Below are 21,179 nucleotides of genomic sequence, written 5' to 3'. Positions count from 1 at the left end.
TGATCAATATAGAAAAAATTATCGTGAAAACATTTTTGGCCATATCACCCAGCTCTAGTGGAAACCCACAAATGTAGCCTAATTAAAACAATCCTGCAACCAGAGCAACTGGAGAAAACCCAGATGGACACAGGAGTGAACATGCAAACTCCACACAGTAAGGACCTGAACCTCTCTACCTGGAATCAAACCAAGAACCTTCTTGCTGTGAGGCAACTGTTCTACCCACCAAGCCACAGTAGATCCAATTGACCTGACTGTATTTTTTTGACGCTGAAAGGAAACCCATGCAGACACAGAGAGAACATGTAAACACAACACAGAAAGAACCCTGGCTGCCCGGTTGTGGATAAGACCCCAGGCTCTTCTTGCTGTTAGGCAACAGCACCGTCTACTCGGACACTGTGTCGTCTAGCAGGAGGACATGTGGGTGCATATTTATGAATATTTAAACAACCTGCAGTTTTAATGAAAGTAAATGCATTGGTTATAATTTGTAGTTTAAGGTGATGTTTATGATGATAAATGACCTGACAGGAGTACTTGAGGGTTCTCAGAAGTCAGAGATGGATGATCAACTGCAAATGAGTACAATTCTATACTTTCTGCTAAATGACTAATGCTTTTATTCAATTACTTAATCATGTTTGGAAAAACTACCGTGTCCTCAGCATATCATTATATTTTAAATGTATTCGGTTGCAGCATTACTCTGAAACTTAGGCAGCACTCCAGATGGTGTCCACTTTCCACCTCATATGGTGTCTCCAGTGCCTTAGTCTGGTTGTCTGACTCTCTCTCTCTCTCGCTCTCTTTCTCTCTCACCTCTGATCGCTCTCTTTTCAGACTTAAAAACTGAAAGCAACTTCACAATGGGGCTTTGTCCCCCAAAAACACTGAAGTCATAGTTTCCCAGGCTTCATCTCCATGAGATGCCTAGCAATGAGTAGGACTAGTGAGAAAGATGACATATATTAGTGACCAGTTGCCATAGGAAAACAGAAATGATTCATTCTTCAGCTTGCAATATGACTTTCACTGTTCTCTTATACACTGATCAGCCATAACATTAAAACCACCTCCTTGTTTCTACACTCACTGTACATTTTATCAGCTCTACTTACCGTATAGAAGCACCTTGTAGTTCTACAATTACTGACTGTAGTCCATCTGTTTCTCTGCATGCTTTTTTTTAGCCTGCTTTAACCCTGTTCTTCAATGGTCAGGACCCCCACAGGACCACCACAGAGCAGGTATTATTTAGGTGGTGGATGATTCTCAGCACTGCAGTGATACTGACATGGTGGTGGTGTGTTAGTGTGTGTTGTGCTGGTATGAGTGGATCAGAAACTGGAGTTTTTAAATACCGTGTCCACTCATTGTCCACTCTGTTAGACACTCCTACCCAGTTGGTCCACCTTGTAGATGTAATTCTACAGATCTATTCTTATCTATTGCTGCTGTTTGAGTTGGTCATCTTCTAGACCTTCATCAGTGGTCACAGGATGCTGCCCACAGGGTGATGTTGGCTGGATATATTTTTGGTTGGTGGACTATTCTCAGTCCAGCAGTGACAGTGAGGTGTTTAAAAACTCCAGCAGCGCTGCTGTGTCTGATGCACCCATGCCAGCACAACACACACTAACACACCACCACCATGTCAGTGTCACTGCAGTGCTAAGAATGACCCACCATCCAAATAATACCTATTCTGTAGTGGTCCTGGGGGAGTCCTGACCATTTTAGAACAGCATGAAAGGGGGGTAACAAAGCATGTAGAGAAACAGATGGACTACTGTCAGTAATTGTAGAACTACAAAGTGCTTCTATATGGTAAGTGGAGCTGATAAAATGGACAGTGCGTGTAGAAACAAGAAGGTGGTTTTAATGTTATGGCTGATCGGTGTACAGTAGTACTATGACACCCACGTGTCCACAGAATTGGTTGGGAGTTTTCCAAACTTAGTTACCTGAGTCGTGTTTTTTAGCTGCTTTACGCTTGAATATCTTGGACTAACTGATTGCTAACCGAATTACTTAAACGCTACGCGAATGAAAAATCTTAAATCGCCAAACACAAACTTAAAATTTTGAACTTCACAGCAAATTGCATATCACACAGGAAATGGCTCCTTTCATGGTCCGTGACACGATTTTCATAGCTGTGAATTAGGTAGGGCATTACCTTTAGTGGTGCCTCATTTAAAGTCAATGCGCTCTTCAGTGTGGCCTACAAATAAGAGAACGAAGCTAACCCACGCCCCCTCCGACACGTGGGCAGCATGCCGTATGCATCTTGTCACATTTTGATGAGTGCAGTGCAGATCAGCATTGTGTACGGAGAGACACACCCTGACAGCACTCTTTTCTCATCTCTGTGCAGACGCCTTCAATCAGCCAGCAGAGGTCGTAATTGCATTAGTTATGAGAGAGACCCTATCCGGCTTTTTAATATCCTACCCCTATCTGAACAACAGGCCAATCGTTGTTATTGCAGAATTGCAGAATTTCTCAAGAGTGTAATAAAGGGATCTGAGCTCATGTTAGTATCCATATATCCAAATACATCCATATATCATGCTTCAAAAGACATTAATCAATGACTTTATACCCAGGTTATAAATGATGAGGTGCTTTTAAGCTGAAGATAAAAGAACCGCTCCTTAATAAATAATTCCTGAGCTATGCAGTCATCTGACCTGTCATTTTCATTCATGTAATCTGCAGGTAAGTACTTGCTGGAGAAACTCTTTTTTTAGGATGACGTATAAAGTACAGGGGAGGTGAACAAGCAGCACTGCAGCTGCGTCAGTCTGCACAGTGGAGTAAACTTGGATTATATAATAACAGAGGTCTACCTAAAGCAGATGGTTATGCAAGAACACATTTACCTGTACAGCATTAAGCAGATGCTTTTGTCTTACAGTTATGACCATATACAACTACAATCCAACCACTTGAGGTTTAAGGGCCTTGCTCAAGGGCATAACAGTGGCAACCTGGCAGGGGGGCTTAAACCAGGGATCTTCCAGTGACTAGTCCAGTACCTTAACCGCACAGCTACCACCACCCTTAGTCAGTGTGATTCTTCTGCTCTGCAGACTGGGGGTCAGATTTGTGCTTTTAATAGTATCAGTGGAACAACATTTTCGCCGCTCAGGTGGCGCAGCGGTAAAAACACACGCTGAACACCAGAGCTGGGATCTCGAATACATCGTATCGAGTCTCAGCTCTGCCTGCCGGCTGGGCTGAGCAGCCACGTGAACAACGATTGGCCTGTTGTTCAGATAGGGGTAGGATATTAAAAAGCCAGATATGGTCTCTCTCATAACTAATGCAATTACGACCTCTGCTGGCTGATTTATGGCGCCTGCACAGAGATGAGGAAAGAGTGCTGTCAGGGTGTGTCTCTCCGTACACAGTGCTGATCTGCACTGCACTCATCAAAGTGTAGGTGACAAGATGCATATGGCATGCTGCCCACATGTCGGAGGAGGCGTGATGAGCTTCGTTCTCCTCAATCAGAGCGGGAATCGGCATTGGTGGAGAGGAAGCATGAAACAATCGGGCAACTGGACGAGCTAAAAGAAAGAAAAAGTGCATAAACAAAATTTAGATATAAAAAACAACATTTTCAATATGAAAAATGAGTAAACAAGCACTATGTTCACATTTAATAAATAATTAATGTTTTATTTGTCAACCCAAATTATCCAGGCGATCCAAAATAAATCCTAAATGTAAACAGAATTTAAGTTGTAAGCAAGCTAGCAAGTTTTTGGACTGTAGGAGGAAACCTGAGCACCCAGAGGAAACCCACACAGATACAAGACAATGCAAACTCCACACAGAAAGTACCTGGACCAGTCAATCTGGGGATCAAACCCTGGACCTCACAGCCACCGTGCCGCCACTGTATATATTTGTTGTAATGGATGTGGCTAAATCACCTAAACTTAAAAGATAAGAAGAGGTACATTCACCATATCAACATTCATCTTTTTTATATATTTTTATTTATGCATTTTCTCCCCTTTTTCTCCCGGTTAGCGTGTCCAATTTGGCCGATTGCGTCATGCTTCCTCTCCACCAATGCTATCGCTGCTCTGAGGAGAACAAAGCTAACCCATGCCCCCTCCAACACGTGGGCAGCATTCCGTATGCATCTTATCACCTACATCTTGCCGAGTGCAGTGCAGCTCAGCACTGTGTACGGAGAGACACACCCTGAGAGCACTCTTTTCTCATCTCTGTGCAGGCGCCATCAGTCAGCCAGCAGAGGTCGTAATTGCATTAGTTATGAGAGAGAGACCCTATCCGGCTTAATCCCACCCATATCTGAACAACAGGCCAATCATTGTTCATGTGGCCGCTCAGCCTAGTCGGCAGGCAGAGCTGAGATTCGATACTATGTATTCGAGATCCCAGCTCTGATGTTCAGCGTGTGTTTTTACAACTGCGCCACCTGAGTGGCCTCATTCATCTTTAGTTTCGACTGTTTACTGGCGACTTTTACATTAAACTCTTGATGCATGTCTTGTGTTTCCTGTTAAACAGCTGGTCGATGCATCTTCACAGCTCATGTTTCATTATTTTTTTGCAGAAGCATATTTGGTTACTGCCATTTTTTACAGTTACAGATCAAGTTCTTGTTTTTATTTAGCCTTAATTTGCAAGTAGATGCTTTTGTCTGCAACTGAGGAACCGTGTAGCCGAGTGACGGTGCATCGTGCATGCAGATTTTGCGTATCCCAAATTATCATCTCAAGAGATTAAGTCGAAAACTTGTCCACAATTGACTGTTTTTTCCTTGCTTTTGTTTGTTAAGTCGTGTACTAGGTTTGTTTTGGTCTGAGCAGCTTTACACCAATGATCAGTATTGATTAGACAAGCGGGATGGAGATGAATAGCCTAGATCAACAAACCCAGTGTTCTTGTGATAATTCTCAAGACAGTATTTTGTAAAAACAAACATTTTTAAGGGTAAAAAGTAAGATGTTCACTCACTATCATGTGTTAATTGAGACACTACATGAATGACTGGTGTCTAAAGAATTTTTGTTATGACACTAAACCCTATATACTGCTTTAAAAACCCTATGCTGCTATCATTATCATATCATTATCAGAATGTGTTCTTTTACCTCACCTATCATTTACTCAGTACCATGTACTGGCCATCACTACACTGGTCTCTAGTTTATAGTCTCCCTCAATTACTTTTTAGATTAGAAATGTTTTTTTATTTTTTTTATTTATTGTAGGCATTTTTGTATTTATTGTGCTTGCACTTTTTGTTCGTACTTCTATATAGCTGAAATGACAATAAAGCCTCTCTTGAACTCTTGAACAAGCAAACCAGGTTGCTAAAGTATGTTACAGATCAGCAAATATTTGCAATATTGACATATTTTATTTGATCTCAGTGTGATCAGACTTTCTAGTACAGTTACAATGCATAGGCACGACCCAACACTAACACAGATATAGTGCAATAACTGAATTGCACATACAGATGTTCCATTGTGCAGGGCAATCTCGAGCCTTAACGTTGTTACAATTGACATGAATGTTGTAGGTTGTACATGATCATGTAGGTAACATTACTGTTGTGATTTTAAATGTGCATTTTGAGCTGCAAATCTCACCTCAAACACTCTGAAATGCAATCATGCTTCTTTTGAGAGTAAAAAGTGGGATTTTCACCCATGATCAAGTGTAAACCGAGACGCGACCTAAATTATGACTGGTGTCTATAGAATCCTTGTTATGACTTCAACCCCTCCAAGGAAACCAGGTTGCTAAAGTATGTTACAGATCAACAACTATTTGCAACATAGTGGTACCTTGAAACTCAATGTCAATTGGTTCTGGGACTGGTGTTGAGTTTAAATGGTGTTGAGTTTCAAGGTATTTTTTCTCACAAGGAGGTATGGGAAACCTGTTAATGCATTCCCGTGGACTTGGATATATTTTAGGCTTATGTGAAATAATGGCTTGTTTAAAGTGTTGTTTTTAACACTTATACACTGAAAATAACACAAATATAATATAAAAACACTGAAATAAAAAGCTAATTTTTACAATTTCTCAGCACCCAGAGCTGTAACACAAGTTTAAAATTGAAACAGTGAAGAAAATACAGCTAAACGCAAATACATGTGGAGCTTTCAGAGTGAATCTGATGGTTATTCCACACAAATGCAGATTCGTCTCATATGCACACTTTGATGACGTTCTAGTGCACCGCTCGAGCCAAGCGCTGAACAAAGCGACTGTTCTGAACACGTGGAGTTTAAGGAAAACGTTGAGTTTAAGGGTACAGATTTCTCGATGAAGGGCGTTGAGTTTCAAGTGCTTTGAGTTTAGGGGACGTTGAGTTACAAGGTACCACTGTATTCTACACTGCCTGGCCAAAAAAAAGGTCACTACCTGGATTTAACTAAGCAAATAGGTAAGAGCCTCCCATTGGATAATTACTGCATGGGTGATTATGTTTCAGCTGGCAACAAGTTATTTAACCCTAACTGATGCAGTGAGTAGCTTCTCGTTTGTTAAACAACCATGTCGAAAGACACATCCTGTGGTCGTGGAAAAGATGTTAATCTGTTTCAGAAGGGTCAAATTATAGGCATGCATCAAGCAGAGAAAACATCTAAGGAGAAGCTGAAACTACTAAAATCGGGTTAAGAACCGTCCAACGCATTATTAAAAAGTGGAAGGACAGTGGGGAAACATCATCTTCGAGGAAGGAATGTGGTCGGAAAAAAATCTTGAATGATCGTGATCGGCGATCACTTAAACGTTTGGTGAAGTCAAATGGTAGAAAAACTACAGTAGAACTCAGGGAAATGTTTAATAGTGAAAGTAAGAGCATTTCCACATGCACAATGTGAAGGGAACTCAAGGGATTGGGACTAAACAGCTGTGTACCCTTAATAAAACCACTTGTCAGTGAGGCTAACCGGCAAAAACTGCTTCAATTTGCTAGGGAGCATAAAGATTGGACTCTGGAGCAACGGAAGAAGGTCATGTGGTCCGATGAGTCCAGATTTACCCTGTTCCAGAGTGATGGGCACGTCAGGGTAAGAAGAGAGGCGGCTGAAGTGATGCACCCATCATGCCTAGTGCCTACCGTACAAGCCTGTTGGGGCAGTGCTCTGATCTGGGGTTGCTGCTGTCGGTCAGGTCTAGGTTCAGCAACGTTATGTGCCCAAAGAATGAGGTCAGCTGACTACCTGAATATACTGAACGACCAGGTTATTCCATCAATGGATTTTTTTTCTTCCCTGATGGCACGGGCATATTCCAAGACGACAATGCCAGGATTCATCGGGCTCAAATTGTGAAAGAGAGGTTCAGGGAGCATGAGACATCAGTCCAGACCTGAACCCCATTGAGAATCTTTGGGACGTGCTGGAGAAGACTTTGCGCAGTGGTCCAAATCTCCCATCATCAGTACAAGATCTTGGGGAAAAATGAATGCAACTCTGGACAGAAATAAATGTTGTGACATTGCAGAAGCTTGTGGAAACGATGCCACAGCGAATGCGTGTATATTAGAGTGTGTGACCTGGTTTTTTTTGGCCAGGCAGTGTATTTGATCTCGGTGTGATCAGACCTCCTGTAATAGTTAAAATGCAAAGAAAGGACACAACACAAACACATCACTGTCAAGCGTTTATTTGTTTTCCTTCTGAAATGAACGGTTCGATGGCCTGAGGATGCAGCTGATTGGTCGGTGCGTGCGATAGGGCGGGGATTAAACAGTGGGTGGGGTTTCCTTGGGCGCTCGGCGCGATTCCATTCTTCAGTTTTTACGGCTGAGATTAGAGAGCTGAGCTGGTCAGAGAAGAATAACGCGTCTGAAATGCGCTTTATTCTCTTATTGTGCGGATATTTGGGTACTTTTATCGGCATGGGTCCGAAGAAAACGGGTTATCGTCTGTGCAGCGGCGTTGTGTTTTAATAATCGGTGGAACAAGCGGTTCTTGGGGCACTTTGGATGGCATCTTGAGCAAGGAGGAGCCGGTGTTAGCCCCCCTGTATGTAGCAGCCTAGAGCCTGGTGTAAGCTCAACGCGTGGACTAGGTACAATTCGGTTACCTATAAAACATCCGCACAGGTTCGCTTTAAAGGCTGGGTTTAATCTGCAGTTTGCATCGGAGATAGATCGGATTGAGAAGAAGAAAGAACCGGTTGGTCGGAGCAGCAGAGACTTGCGTCGAGGAGCGATCACTACAATCTGTGACAAGGCGAAGCCTCCACATTTCACTGGATCTAACCTTAATATCTCAGGAAAATGTCATCTCAGACCAAATACAAGAAGGACAAGGAGATCATTGGGGAATATGAAACGCAAGTGAAAGGTTTGTACCCGCCAGCATGCCCGTTTGCCACGTTTATAACCAGGATGAAGTTTTGCAAGGCGTTGCATCTCGCCGTTATGCTGCAGCATCACCGTTTGTTTTGATCAGATGGATCAGGCACTGCGTTTAGATCATGCATATGCTTGCAAATCAAGTGATCACAACAGATCCTTTGATCCTAGTCTTTATTAAGCTTGTTGGGCTTGACCTGATTGTCTTAGCATTGAACCTGAACTGGGTACCGCCTAATGTGTGCCTGCAGATCATCCTCACACACGACTGATCTCGTTAAAGTCACCCTGTCAGATCTGAATTGCATACATATAAACATACACGTGCATATGCATTGTATTGCGAATGCAATCTACACTTAATTTCCCTTATAAATTCCCCTATGTACTCAAGTGCATCTTTTGCAAGGGGAGGGAAATGTCAAACAGGGTGGATGCTGTGTTACAGAACAATCATTCAATCTATCTATCTAGCTAAACATTCAAACATGTTATTGCTGTAAATGTGCATTTTTGGTTGCAAATCACACCACATAAACCCATCACAGCTTAAAAAAATTAAAGGTATAGTGCAATAACTGAAATGCATTTTCAGCTGTTCCTTTGTGCAGGGCAATCCAGCCTAACAATTGTGTGCAATTGACATGGATGTTGTATGCAGGGTTATAGCACGATCATGTGGGTCACATTACTGTTGTGATTCCACACATGCATTTTAGAGCTGCAAATCTCACCACACTGAACACTCAGTGGTCATCTGATTTGCGAGCATACTGCTTTGCAATGCAATCGAGTCCATGCATCCCATATAATGGATAGGCCTGTCTAGGTGTATAGCCCAATATTTCAACTCCAGACCTGATGCAAGGAAATGAAAATGTTACACAGGGTATACATTACTGTTGTAGATTTAACTGTGCATTTTAGGCTGCAGATCACACCTTCATGCTGCAAGATCTAAATCGCATATGCATGTATTCCTTTGTGCAGTGCAATGCAATGTATTGCCAGCATCCTTTAGAATTAAAAAATGAGACCATATGCCAGGAAGGGTGGACACATTACTGTTTTGGCTTCAAATGTACATTTTAGGGTGATATACAATCTTCATGTGCTGACTTCTATGTTTTTATACTACTGTAGAATAAAATCAAGTTTAAGACCTTGTGCAGAAAAGCTGAAATGTTGCAAGGTTTACAACATCTGGTGGGCGGCACGGCGGCTAAGTTGGTAGCACTGTCGCCTCACAGCAAGAAGGTCCTGGGTTCGATCCCCTGGTGGGGCAGTCCGGGTCCTTTCTGTGTGGAGTTTGCATGTTGTCTTCGTGGATTTACTTCGGGTGCTCCTGTTTTGTCCCACAGTCCACAGACATGCGTGAGGTGAACTGGATATACAAAATTGTCCACTGTGTTTGATATAACGTTGTGAAATGCTGAATCTCGTGTAACGAGTAACTACTGTTTCTGTCGTGGATGTAACCGAAGGGTGTAAAACATGACATTAAAAATCCAAATAAACAAAAGAACAAAAAACCACATCTGGCAAAATAACCCATCTTTTTTTCCTTTTGTAGCAAATAAACACATGTAGCAAATAAATCACAAATATGACCAAACACATTTTTTTTTGCCAAACATTATGGCTTTCTGAAACCCACCAAATCAAATGAAATAAAATTAATGTCATTAATGGTATATCCCCCCAATTAAGAAAAGGAGTAAATTGTGGAATCAAAAATGTCACCTAAACTGCATTTTTTAAAACAAATACCTGCAAAAGTCTGAAAACGCTCATCAGTTTTCAGTTAAATGGCAGCACTTATAGTCAGTAACAAGCATTTGAACTTGGCTAATTGAAAGAAAACATGGCTCCAACAAGTGTTGTAAACTGAAACAATGAAAATGATTCCCAGTCGCCTGTGTCTAAAATTGTTCCTTTCTGTCTGGAGCTTGCATGTTCTCCCTGTGTCCACGTGGGTTTCCTCCGGGTGCTCCGGTTTCCTCCCACAGTCCAAAGACATGCAAGTGAGGAGAATTGGATATACTAAATTGTCCAAGACTGTGTTCGATATAACCCTGTGAACTGAAGAACCTTGAATGTAACCAAAGTGTAAAACATGACGTTAAAATGCTAATAAACAAACAAACTGTGTCTACAATTTGCTGCCACTTGCATACGGGTAGATTGAGGAATTTGACATGAAAACAGTAAATGTACAACATACCAAGGACAAGCAAAATGATAGAAACAGGAGTCAAGGTTTGTGACAGAACTGTTAGAAATCTGCTGAATGATGAATAAAAATCAGCATTAACACCTAACCTGAAGAAAGCAAGGTTGCACAATGGGCTAAAGAGAAGCAATCATGGGGTGTGGAGGATTGGATGAAATTGATCACATTTCCTCACTTAATAATAAAATGGGGTTGCTTGAGTGGTGAAGGACCAGAGGACATGGCAACCATTACATCAACAGTCACACTATGCACATAATTAGTGTAATTGTAATGAACATCAGACGCTTTTCTCATTCCATCAATAGGGACATTTATTATTAGGATTTTAACGCCATGTTTTACACTTTGGTTACATTCATGACAGGAATGGTAGTTACTCATTACACAAGATTCATCAGTTCACAAGTTTAATTAATGTCAAACTCCAATTCACCATACTTACACCGACAAGGCATAACATTATGACCACTGAGAGGTGAAGTGAATAACACTGATTATCTCTTCATCACGGCATCTGTTAGTGGGTGGGCTATATTAGGCAGCAAGTGAACATTTTATCCTCAAAGTTGATGTGATAGAAGCAGGAAAAATGGGCGAGTGTAAGGATTTCAGCGAGTTTGACTAGGGCCCAATTGTGATGGCTAGACGACTGGGTCAGAGCATCTCCAAAACTGCAGCTTTTGTGGGGTGTTCCCGGACTGCAGTGGTCAGTATCTATCGAAAGTGGTCAAAAGAAGGAACAGTGGTAAACTGGTGACATGCATGTGGAGAGTGAAGGCTGGCCTGTGTGGTCCGATCCAACAGACGAGCTACTGTAGCTCAGATTGCTGAAGAAGTTAATGCTGGTTCTGATAGAAAGGGTTCAGAATACACAGTGCATCACAGTCTGTTGTGTATGGGGCAGCAAAAGGGGGACCAACAAAGTATTAGAAAGGTGGTCGTAATGCTATGCCTGATCGGTGTACATGTCTTTGGACTGGGGGTGGAATCCGGAGGAAACCCACACATACAGGGACAACATGCAAACTCAACACAGAAAGGACCCGAACCACCCCACCTGGGGATCGAACCCAGGACATTCTTGCTATCAGCAACAGTGCTATCCACTGAGCCACCGTGCCGCCCGCTCAATAGGGAAAAGGTTTGATGATGAATTCATTTTTCAGGATGATAACACATCTTGCCACAGATGGTGGGAATGAAATAGATGACTCCATCCTGCAAAACCAATCTATCAAACGCTGTGTGAAAAAATGGAACCAGCTTCATGTAGAAGTGTTTTACTTTTATTAGTGAAGACCATGCTTCAAAGAATTCAAGCCTCCACAAAGGTTGTTTTTTGGTTAATGATTCCATAAATGTTTCCTTAACATTGAGTGATAACATTTACCAGATCAAGTAGAAGAACAAGTTATGTCATAAATCTAAATAGTTGTAATAAATTAGCTTGTGGTAAGTTTCACTAAGCCAGAATGTTCAGCTGTTAAACAGAAATGGTTTTGTGTCATGTATGTTATTTGCCACTAGGCAGTTGTAGCCTAGGGGTTAAAGTACTGGACTAGTAACCAAAAGGTTGCCGGTGCAAGCCCCACCACTGCCAGGCTGCCACTGTTGGGCCCTTGAGCAAGACCCTTAACCCTCAATTGCTCAGACTGTATACTGTCACAATACTGTAAGTCGCTTTGAATAAAGGCGTCTGCTAAATGCCGTAAATGTAAATTTGCTTCCAAGTAAAAAGTTGGGTAAATGTTCTTCAACTGTGGTGATTCCCACACCATTTTTCCCAGAGGTTGTAGATTTAGTCATGGATCGAGCCAGGTACTACATACACGTAGGTAAACATTAAATCCACTGTTGTGGAGTTTGGCAGAGGGTTTTGGCCCAATCTAGACTCAATCCTGGCTGAAATGAAAGGCTTCGTTGCTGGGTAGATCGGAGGACGTGAGGTCTGTATACAGAAGGGTGGAACTTGGAGATGATTGTACGCTGGGTCAGTTCATTCTCTCTTTGTTTATGCTTTAACAGAGCTTTTTACTACAGCAAATAAGCTGCACTATAAAAATATACAACACTAACAAATCAACCTGAAGGCCTGTCGACACCGATTCCAACAGAAACATGGACACACACTGTCGGTCTGACCGGATACCAAACATTCACCAATACAGATCTTATAAATAATGTAGATTAAGCATTTCAAATATTCTTTAAAGGAACCCTGAACAGTTTCCATGCCCAAGAACCTACTGAAATGACCAACGTCTTTAGACCCACCCTACTTAAAACAGGAGAGGCGTACTAGGTAGCTGCTAATGAATGACATTGCCTTGTACTGATCACAGAAGACAAGCATTACAAGTATTTATCTACCTTTGTAGTTATTTCTAGTTCTCATTAACCAATTATAAATGATTTGGGTTAATGATTGGGAGGCCAGTATGTCTAGGAAACACTGGGTGCAAGACAGAAATACACCCCAGTCAGGGCAGCAATCATATTCAAGTTCACCATGGGGCAGTTTAGGGCAGCCACATTCTACATATTTTGGGACAGTCTAGGCCCACTAATCTGAAGTGGACACTGCGAGCACTGTAAGGCAGGACTACCCTAGACATGGTTCCAATTCATTGCTGGTCTTTGGCCATCCTCTCTTATTCACAGACACAACCAATCATAAGTTTGTATACGCCCGGCCTGCCAATAGCACCCCTATATATGATTCAAACCAGTATCTCAGCAGTGGTGGGCTAGTGTTTGTTTGTTTATTAGAATTTTAACGTCATGTTTTACACTTTGCTTACATTCATGACAGGAACGGTAGTTACTCATTACATAAGGTTCATCAGTTCACAAGGTTATATCGGACACAGTCATGGACAATTTAGTATCTCCAATTCACCTCACTTGCACGTCTTTGGACTGTGGGAGGAAACCGGAGCACCCGGAGGAAACCCACGCAGACACGGGGAGAACATGCTGTCCATACACAGAAAGGACCCGGACCGCCCCACCTAGGGATCGAACCCAGGACCTTCTTGCTGTGAGGCGACAGTGCTACCCACTTAGCCACCGTGCTGCCCTGGGCTAGTGCAATAGTGATGTGCCAAAAATGTCTTCATACTGTTCATAGTACTTCTAATATATTTTCCTGTTGGTTAATGGGATTGCTAGGGCAGTTGTAGCCTAGTGGTTAGGGTGCTGGTCCGGTAATCAGAAGGCTGCCGGTTCAAGCCTCACCACTGCCAGGTTGCCACTGTTGGGCCCTTGAGCAAGGCCCTTAACCCTCTATTGCTTAGATTGTATACTGTCACAACTGTAAGTCGCTTCAGATAAAAGCGTTCGCTAAATGCCGAAAACGTAAATGGGATTCATTGTTTAGGCATTTTATTTTGCTAGTGTGTTAAACATGGCGTTAAAACCCAAATAAATAAATATATTGTTAGTACAGTAGATTAACGAAACACATTCTGACCATCTGACCAAGTCAAAGTCTTGGCTTGATTACAGACCAACTCTAGCCGTGTTTTGACAATGATGGAGCTCTCCGGTTAGATTCCCGCTTGAGTAACCTTTGCTAAAAGGCTATTTTGCCCATTGGGAATTGTGGAGGCTACATGCTATTTAAATACACACCACACCTAGAGGAATTACAGAATTAAAATCAGTAACCATGATGCGTTTATGTGCACATCAAGTTATTCATCATTGTCATGATCCAGGGTAACTCGGGGGAGTAGTTGTCTCTAAAGGTCTTAACCTAGACAGAACTGTTAGTCGGGTAGGGCCGGTTGCCAGTTCCCATCACGGAGGTGGTGGTGCGTCTTTGAAGTCTGCTCAGATCCAGATCTAGTCTGCTGAGCATTACAGACTGTAATTTAAACCTAGCATAGCAGTTTAGAGTAGAGTAAGAGAGGCCGAGCCGTGAATCAAACTGTCTACTGTATTTTGTAAATGATACTTCCTCTTTAGGAAGGGTTTAAAGTTCTTGGATTTGACTGTCAGACAGCCTAGCCATTAGGAGGTAGACTTGTCAGTGAGCTCTCGGTGCCAGATAAAATACGGAGGGTTGCATCAGGAAGGGCAACTAATGTGCGCCCAGGTGGCGCAGCGGGATATTTCGCCCGCACACCAGCACTGAGTTTCTGAACTCCTCGGTTCGAAACTTGGTGTTGCTACCGGTCGGCTGGGCGCCATCTGGCGGGCATAATTGTCAGTGCCTGCAGCAGATACTAATTGGCCACCGGGTGGGGGCCGAACTATGTGTGGGTGGGTCTTCATACGCTGTGTAAGGACCCTGATTGGCGGAAGAGACGCCTGTGCAGAAGAAAGCAGAGGCGAGAAGAGAAGGGCTGTACACGTGTCGGAAGGGGCTTGTACAGTGACGTGCTCTCCTCGGATGCAATCTGGTATCTCTCAGCAGCAGAAGAGAAATTGAGTGTGCTAACTCAGGAGGAAAATGGGGAGAAAATGCATTAAAAATAAAGGAAGGGCTACTAGTGTGTCAAACAAGGTAGCGAGTCTTTAAATAATCTGTGAGATCACATGCGTAAAGGGGTGCAATTGGCAACGTTGTGAAGTGTATCTTTCATTGTTGCAGTTCTTTAGGGACGCGTGCAAGCTAGTTATTACCTGACATTGTTGGTCACTATTATGCAAAAACTGTGGGAATTCGTGCTATCATTGGCTGGAAATTTGGAGAAAATAGGGTGAAACTAATAAAAAAGCAAAAAAATCTTTTATCTATTAGATTCTAGTTCATGATGGGTTGGCGCAATGCAGTAACACACCCCAGACGCCAATCCAATGCAGGGTCTCAGCCATCCCATCCCCTCAGCCCTAGCCAATCGTGTTTGCATGTAGATGCCCTAGTGGCTGGTAGCACCAGTGGGGATTTAAACACTGGATCCCAGCGGTAGTGGGTTAGCGTCATTTACAGCTGCGCCCCTGATAATTATATGCACCACAATATAAATGTTAATTAATAATGTTATCTCCAAGGTCGTGTTAAATCTGTGCCGTGTTGAAGTAACTAATGGACACGTCCTAATGGCCTGACCGATTATGATGACTGCGGATGGAGCCGCTCTTCGAGTATCATTTATTTTCTGCCCGTCAACTAGCTTGCATGCATTATTATGCATATGAGCATTAAATTATGCAGTTAGCATGACGCTTACCATTGGTGCCCGGCTCCTGTTTAATTAAGCAACGGTCCACATGAGACAGGGAGGGATAATAGAGCACTGGGTTATTATTAGTAATCTGATGGAGATTAATCACATGGAGGGATACTTGCTATTTTAAGAGCTAAAGATACCAGGACCCATGAAGTCAGATTTATTTCCACCTTAAATTCAATTTTTCATCATATACAGTAGATATAACTTATCTAGGGTTTAATGCATAAAGCATATTAAAAAAGTGTGTTTCAGGCAAATATGAATCCCAATACTTAACAAATGACATGCAAACTCTCATCTATCAAATCATTGCTGTACCTTACTACCTTAACCAACGCCTGGCTGACCATCTTGGATTGAATAGACCACGGTGTGTCCAGCTCTCTTTATTACTCACCTGCTCGTTGATATAATACCTGACTAATTCAGCTTTGTTTTACAATAGACTCTGGTATGCCCTCCCACAGGCACCTCGACCAGACAGCACAGCTCGCATTTCTTCAGTGGCAGTTAAACCCAGTCAACCTCCCTCTGTCAGGCATGGCAAACTGAGTCTGTTAGATGCCCGGCCGGACTTACGGCACTGCTGAGATTCAAACTTGAAAGCTGGAGCTGATTGCTGTGGTGGGTTAGCATATCAGACCTGTGCCACCAGTTGTTTGTGTTGGAAATATACCCCTGGATGGAATTCCAGTTTGGTAACCTTGTACTCTCACTTCCTTTGTCGCCCTGTTTATCTGAGTGCTTAAAATGGACTGTTTAACTTAATTCCAGATGGTTTTAGTTTATTTATTTTAATTTTGTATCAGTAAAATGATTAGGCTATATTGTAATTCAAGAATATCTGAATTACAGCTTGTAATTATCTTGTAATTCAAAAATTAGCTTTGTTATCAGTGGTTTTGGAATGAGCTCGCCACAAAGCTGTCCTCATAATTTTGGCCATATAGTGTATATAATTTTTGAAAAGAGTGTGCTCAGGTGGTGTAGTGGTTAATCATGCCAGCCTACTACCGCTAAGGTCTGGGGTTTGGGTCTCAGTTATGCTATCAGCTGGTCAGAGGTCTACACAGACATTGGCAGTCTGTGGGAGGTGGATTGGGTTGCAGTTATCGGAACAGCCTAGCCATTTGGAGGTGCGCTTGTCAGTTAGCTCTAAACACCAGTCCCAGACCCGGATAGAAATAGGTGGGTTGCATCAGGAGGGGCATTGCATACAAAAACTCTGCAAAGTTTGGCATGAGGACCATTTACATTTTCAGCATTTAGCAGGCGCCTTTATCCAAAGCGACTTACATTACAGTTACAGTATATAGTCTGAGCAATTGAAGGTTAAGGGCCTTGCTCAAGGGCTGAACAGCAGCAACCTAGCAGTGGTGGGGCTCGAACCAGTGACCCTCTGATCACTGGTCCAGTACCTTAACCACTAGGCTACAGCTGGCTTGCTTTGGTGACCACTATATGTGGGAGCAGCCTAGGGACAGTGGCAGCCTAGTGGGTAGAGCTTTGGGCTATCAATTGAAAGATTGACACATTCTTTCAATGCAGCCACTGTTGGGCCCTTGAGCAAGACCCTTAACCCTCTTGGCTCCAGGGGCGCCGTACAATGGCTGACCCTGCGCTTGACCCCAACTTTCAAATAAGCAGGGATATGCGAATTTTGTTCTACTGTATATGTATATATGACAAATAAAGGCATTCTATTCTTTTCTAAATGTTTTGCTTTATCTTGGTCAGAATACCTTGGACAGGGATTCAATTTTTGGGAATCAAACCTGGGCCGTAATGTTGGTGGGCTGGTGTAATAGACTAGACACATGGCCGAGCGCATATGGCCAGTTGTATAAGAAATAATTATATAAGAGTTCACACTACACCATTTCTAAATCACCAAAAATACTGCATTTACTCACATATTCAGACCGTCCCTTGAAAAATAAAATAAAAATATATTTACGTTTTAATAGAACGAAACATGAGCTGTGAAGATGCATCGAGCAGCTGGTTAATACGATACACAATGCGTCCAGGGTTTAATGGATTCAACGTTAACGTCATGAGTAAACGAGTAAATGAAGACTGTTTACTTTGTGCATTCAGTGCATCAATAGAACATACAATGTATATCCAAAAGTATGTAGACACCCCTTCTTACTTAGAGCTTAGATGTTTCAGCAAGCAATACACATTGTTAACAAGAATATAGAGTCATTCATTCATTCAGTCTATTTTACCTGCTGTGTATTTTATTCAGGGGCGTGGTGGGTCTGATTCACTGGGCGATAGGTAGGAAAAACCCTGGACGGGTTGCCAGTCACAGGGCACACACACCTAGGGGGATTTTAGTACTCTCTCCAATTAACCTGACTGCATGTCTTTGGACTGTGGGAGGAAACCAGAACACCCTAGGGAAACCCACACAGACATAAGGAGAACATACAAACTCCACACAGAAAAAACCCAGATCGCTCCACCTGGGAATCAAACCCAGGACCTTCTTGCTGTCAAGCGACAGTGCTACCCACCAAGCCACTGTGTTGTCCATAATATAGAATCAATTATATGAAATATATCATATACGTCCTACTCTGTGCCAACAGCTGGTGGAAGGTACTTTCTTATTCCAGTGGGACTGCACCATTGTGCATTAAGGAGACAGATTGGTGGGTTTGATGCAGAGGAACAGACCAGCCCACACAAACCCCATTGAACACATTTGTGAATAATTTGATTGATGATGGCAAGCGAAATCCCGTCAACCAAGAGCAGTACAAATTCCCACAGACAACCTTTTTGAAAAATGAAAGCTGTTATAGTTGACAAGAATAGGTCCATGCCATATTAATGCCCATGACTGGGAATGTATTATATTAACTGACATGTATTACTGCCATGAAATTAGCATTATGCTTCCTAAATATGTTGGGAATGAGCAGAAAATTAGGATGTAATTGGAATGATTTTGTAAATTGAAACATCTGTAAATTGTTTGCTGTGTTTTTTTGTTCTTTGAACCTTGGTGAGCTTGCCGGTGGAGGTGGAAGATCATAAATCACTGAACAGGAACGAGAACGATGGGTTTATGTGGCACTTGGATTGATATGTGGCGACAAGTTAATTATGTGAACGTCTGTTTTCCCAGCAACCCTCAAACACTTGTTTCTGGTAAACTGGTGGTTCTAAATCCTGTAAATGGCCAGATGAGGCATGACCATGTGCTGCTGTGATGAAATGAGGCATATCCACAACCTATAGCTGTGTCTTAATTTGCATACTTCTACACTATATGGCCAAAAGTATGTGGACATCTGACCATGTGCTTGTTGAACATGTCAAACTGTGAGCAACAGCCTCCATTCTTCTATACAGGCTTTGGAGTGAGTCTGTACAAATGTCTGGCCATTTAGTCAGAAAGAGCTTTTGTGAGTCCAGGTGCTGATGTTAAACCTGGATTGCAATCCAGGTTACAATTTATACCAATTCCAGGTTACAATTTATACCAATTTATACTCAACTTGGGTTGAGGTCAGAGCTTTGTGCAGACCACTGGATCTCCTCCAAACCAACCTGTCAAACCATGACATTTTTATATGGTCATGCTGGAACAGAAAGGAACCTTTCCCTAAATGTCAGAGTTGCAAGCCTAATTTATTTTATATAATCAGTGATATATACCTGTTGACAATAGATTTGCCTGAAGTAGCAGAATGTGATCATTAGGAGTGGTGTCAACATAGTTTGGGCCATATAAGGAGAACACATTTAGTGTCACATATACATATACACGTGTACAGTACAATAAAGCTATTTTTCTGCATATCCCAGCTTGTTTAGAAGCTGGGGTCAGAGTGCAGGGTGAGACATGATACTGCACCCCTGGGGCAGACAGGGTTAAGGGCCGTGCTCAAGGGCCTAACAGTGGCTGCATAGCAGAGCTAGTATAGTATGGGATAGTATAGTATGGTATGGTTTAGTATAGTATTAGATTGTGTAGTATAGAATTGTATGGGATGGTTTAGTATAGTATTGGATTGTGTAGTATTGTATAGTATGGGATAGGATGGTTTAGTATAGTATTGGATTGTGTAGTAAAGTATAGTATGGGATAGTATAGTATAGTATGGGCTAATATACAGTAGTATCGTATGGGGTAATATAGTATAGTATGGGATAGTATAGTATAGTATGGGTTACTATAGTTTAGTTTGGGATAGTACAGTATGGGCTAATATAGTGTAGTATGGGATAGCATAGTATCAGCTAGTTTAGTATTGTATTGGATTGTCTAGTATAGTATAATATGGGCTACTATAGTATAGTATGGGATAGTATAGTATAGGCTGGTATAGTATAGTACGGGCTACTATATTATAGTATGTGATAGTATAGGCTGGTATAGTATAGTACGGGCTACTATAGTATAGTATGTGATAGTATAGTATGGGCTAATATAGTATAGTATGGGATAGCATAGTATCAGCTAGTTTAGTATAGTATTGGATTGTCTAATATAGTATGGAATGGTTTAGTATAGTATTAGATTGTGTACTATAGTATAGTATGTGTTAGTGTAGCAAAGTATGGGAAAGTATAGTATAGTATGGTATGGGAAAGTATACTGTAGTATGGGAAAGTATAGTATATTTCTTGATGCATGCGCAATAATCCGGGAACACAAATCCACAAAGTTGCATCAGTTCATCTGTACACAAGTTTGTTGTATAGTATATAGTATAGTACTGTATAGTATAGTATGGTATGGTATAAGGTAGTGTAGTATAATATAGTATAATATAGTTCTATATGCCAGTGATAGCTCAGTGGTTAAGGTACTGGACTAGTAAAGTTCAAAGTTCAAGCCCCACCACCACCAAGTTGCCATTGTCGGGTCCCTGAGCAAGGCCCTTAACCCTCAATTGCTCATCGTGTTCAGCTCATTGTGTAAGTCGCATTGTGTAAGTCGCTGAAAATGTAAAAAATGTAAATGTAAATATAGTATGGGATAAAATAGTATGGTATGGTGTAAAATAGTATAGTATAGTATTGGATACTGTAGTATAGTATAGTATGTGATAGTGTAGTATATTATGGTAAAGTATAGTGTAGTATAGAATGGGATAGTATAATGTTCACTAGATGCATCAAACTACTGAAAATTATGTTGAAGGGAATAACACCAGGTACTAGCTCTGTCTGCTAGGGGTTATATGTCATTTACATTGCTAAGAACACCCTATCGTTCTGATAAACTCTGAACTTCTCAGGCTTTCAAAAGTTTGGACTTTTAATATGAATGCATAATTTTCCCAGTTTCTGATTGGAATAATTTAAACTATGCCCAGTTTACCCATTTTAACTACAGTAATTTAATGCATAATTAATG

General features: G+C 41.8%; 1 protein-coding gene across 4 annotated transcripts in view; it reads left to right on the top strand.

The window, feature by feature from the left end:
* Positions 1–7,854: 7,854 nt before the first annotated feature.
* Positions 7,855–21,179, top strand: part of srgap3 (SLIT-ROBO Rho GTPase activating protein 3) — a 160,454-nt gene continuing 147,129 nt past the window's right edge. For all 4 annotated transcript variants that reach the window (XM_062997863.1, XM_062997861.1, XM_062997862.1 and 1 more), the window contains exon 1: positions 7,855–8,369. In XM_062997863.1, the coding sequence (XP_062853933.1) occupies positions 8,303–8,369 (67 nt within the window). In that variant the 5' untranslated portion in view covers positions 7,855–8,302. The remainder of the gene's footprint in view (positions 8,370–21,179) is intronic.

This window comes from Trichomycterus rosablanca, chromosome 6 (genome assembly GCF_030014385.1).
Source record: "Trichomycterus rosablanca isolate fTriRos1 chromosome 6, fTriRos1.hap1, whole genome shotgun sequence".
Classification (NCBI taxonomy): Eukaryota; Metazoa; Chordata; class Actinopteri; order Siluriformes; family Trichomycteridae; genus Trichomycterus; species Trichomycterus rosablanca.
Note: the sequence above shows the minus strand (reverse complement) of the source record. Positions and strands in the feature narration are given on the sequence as shown.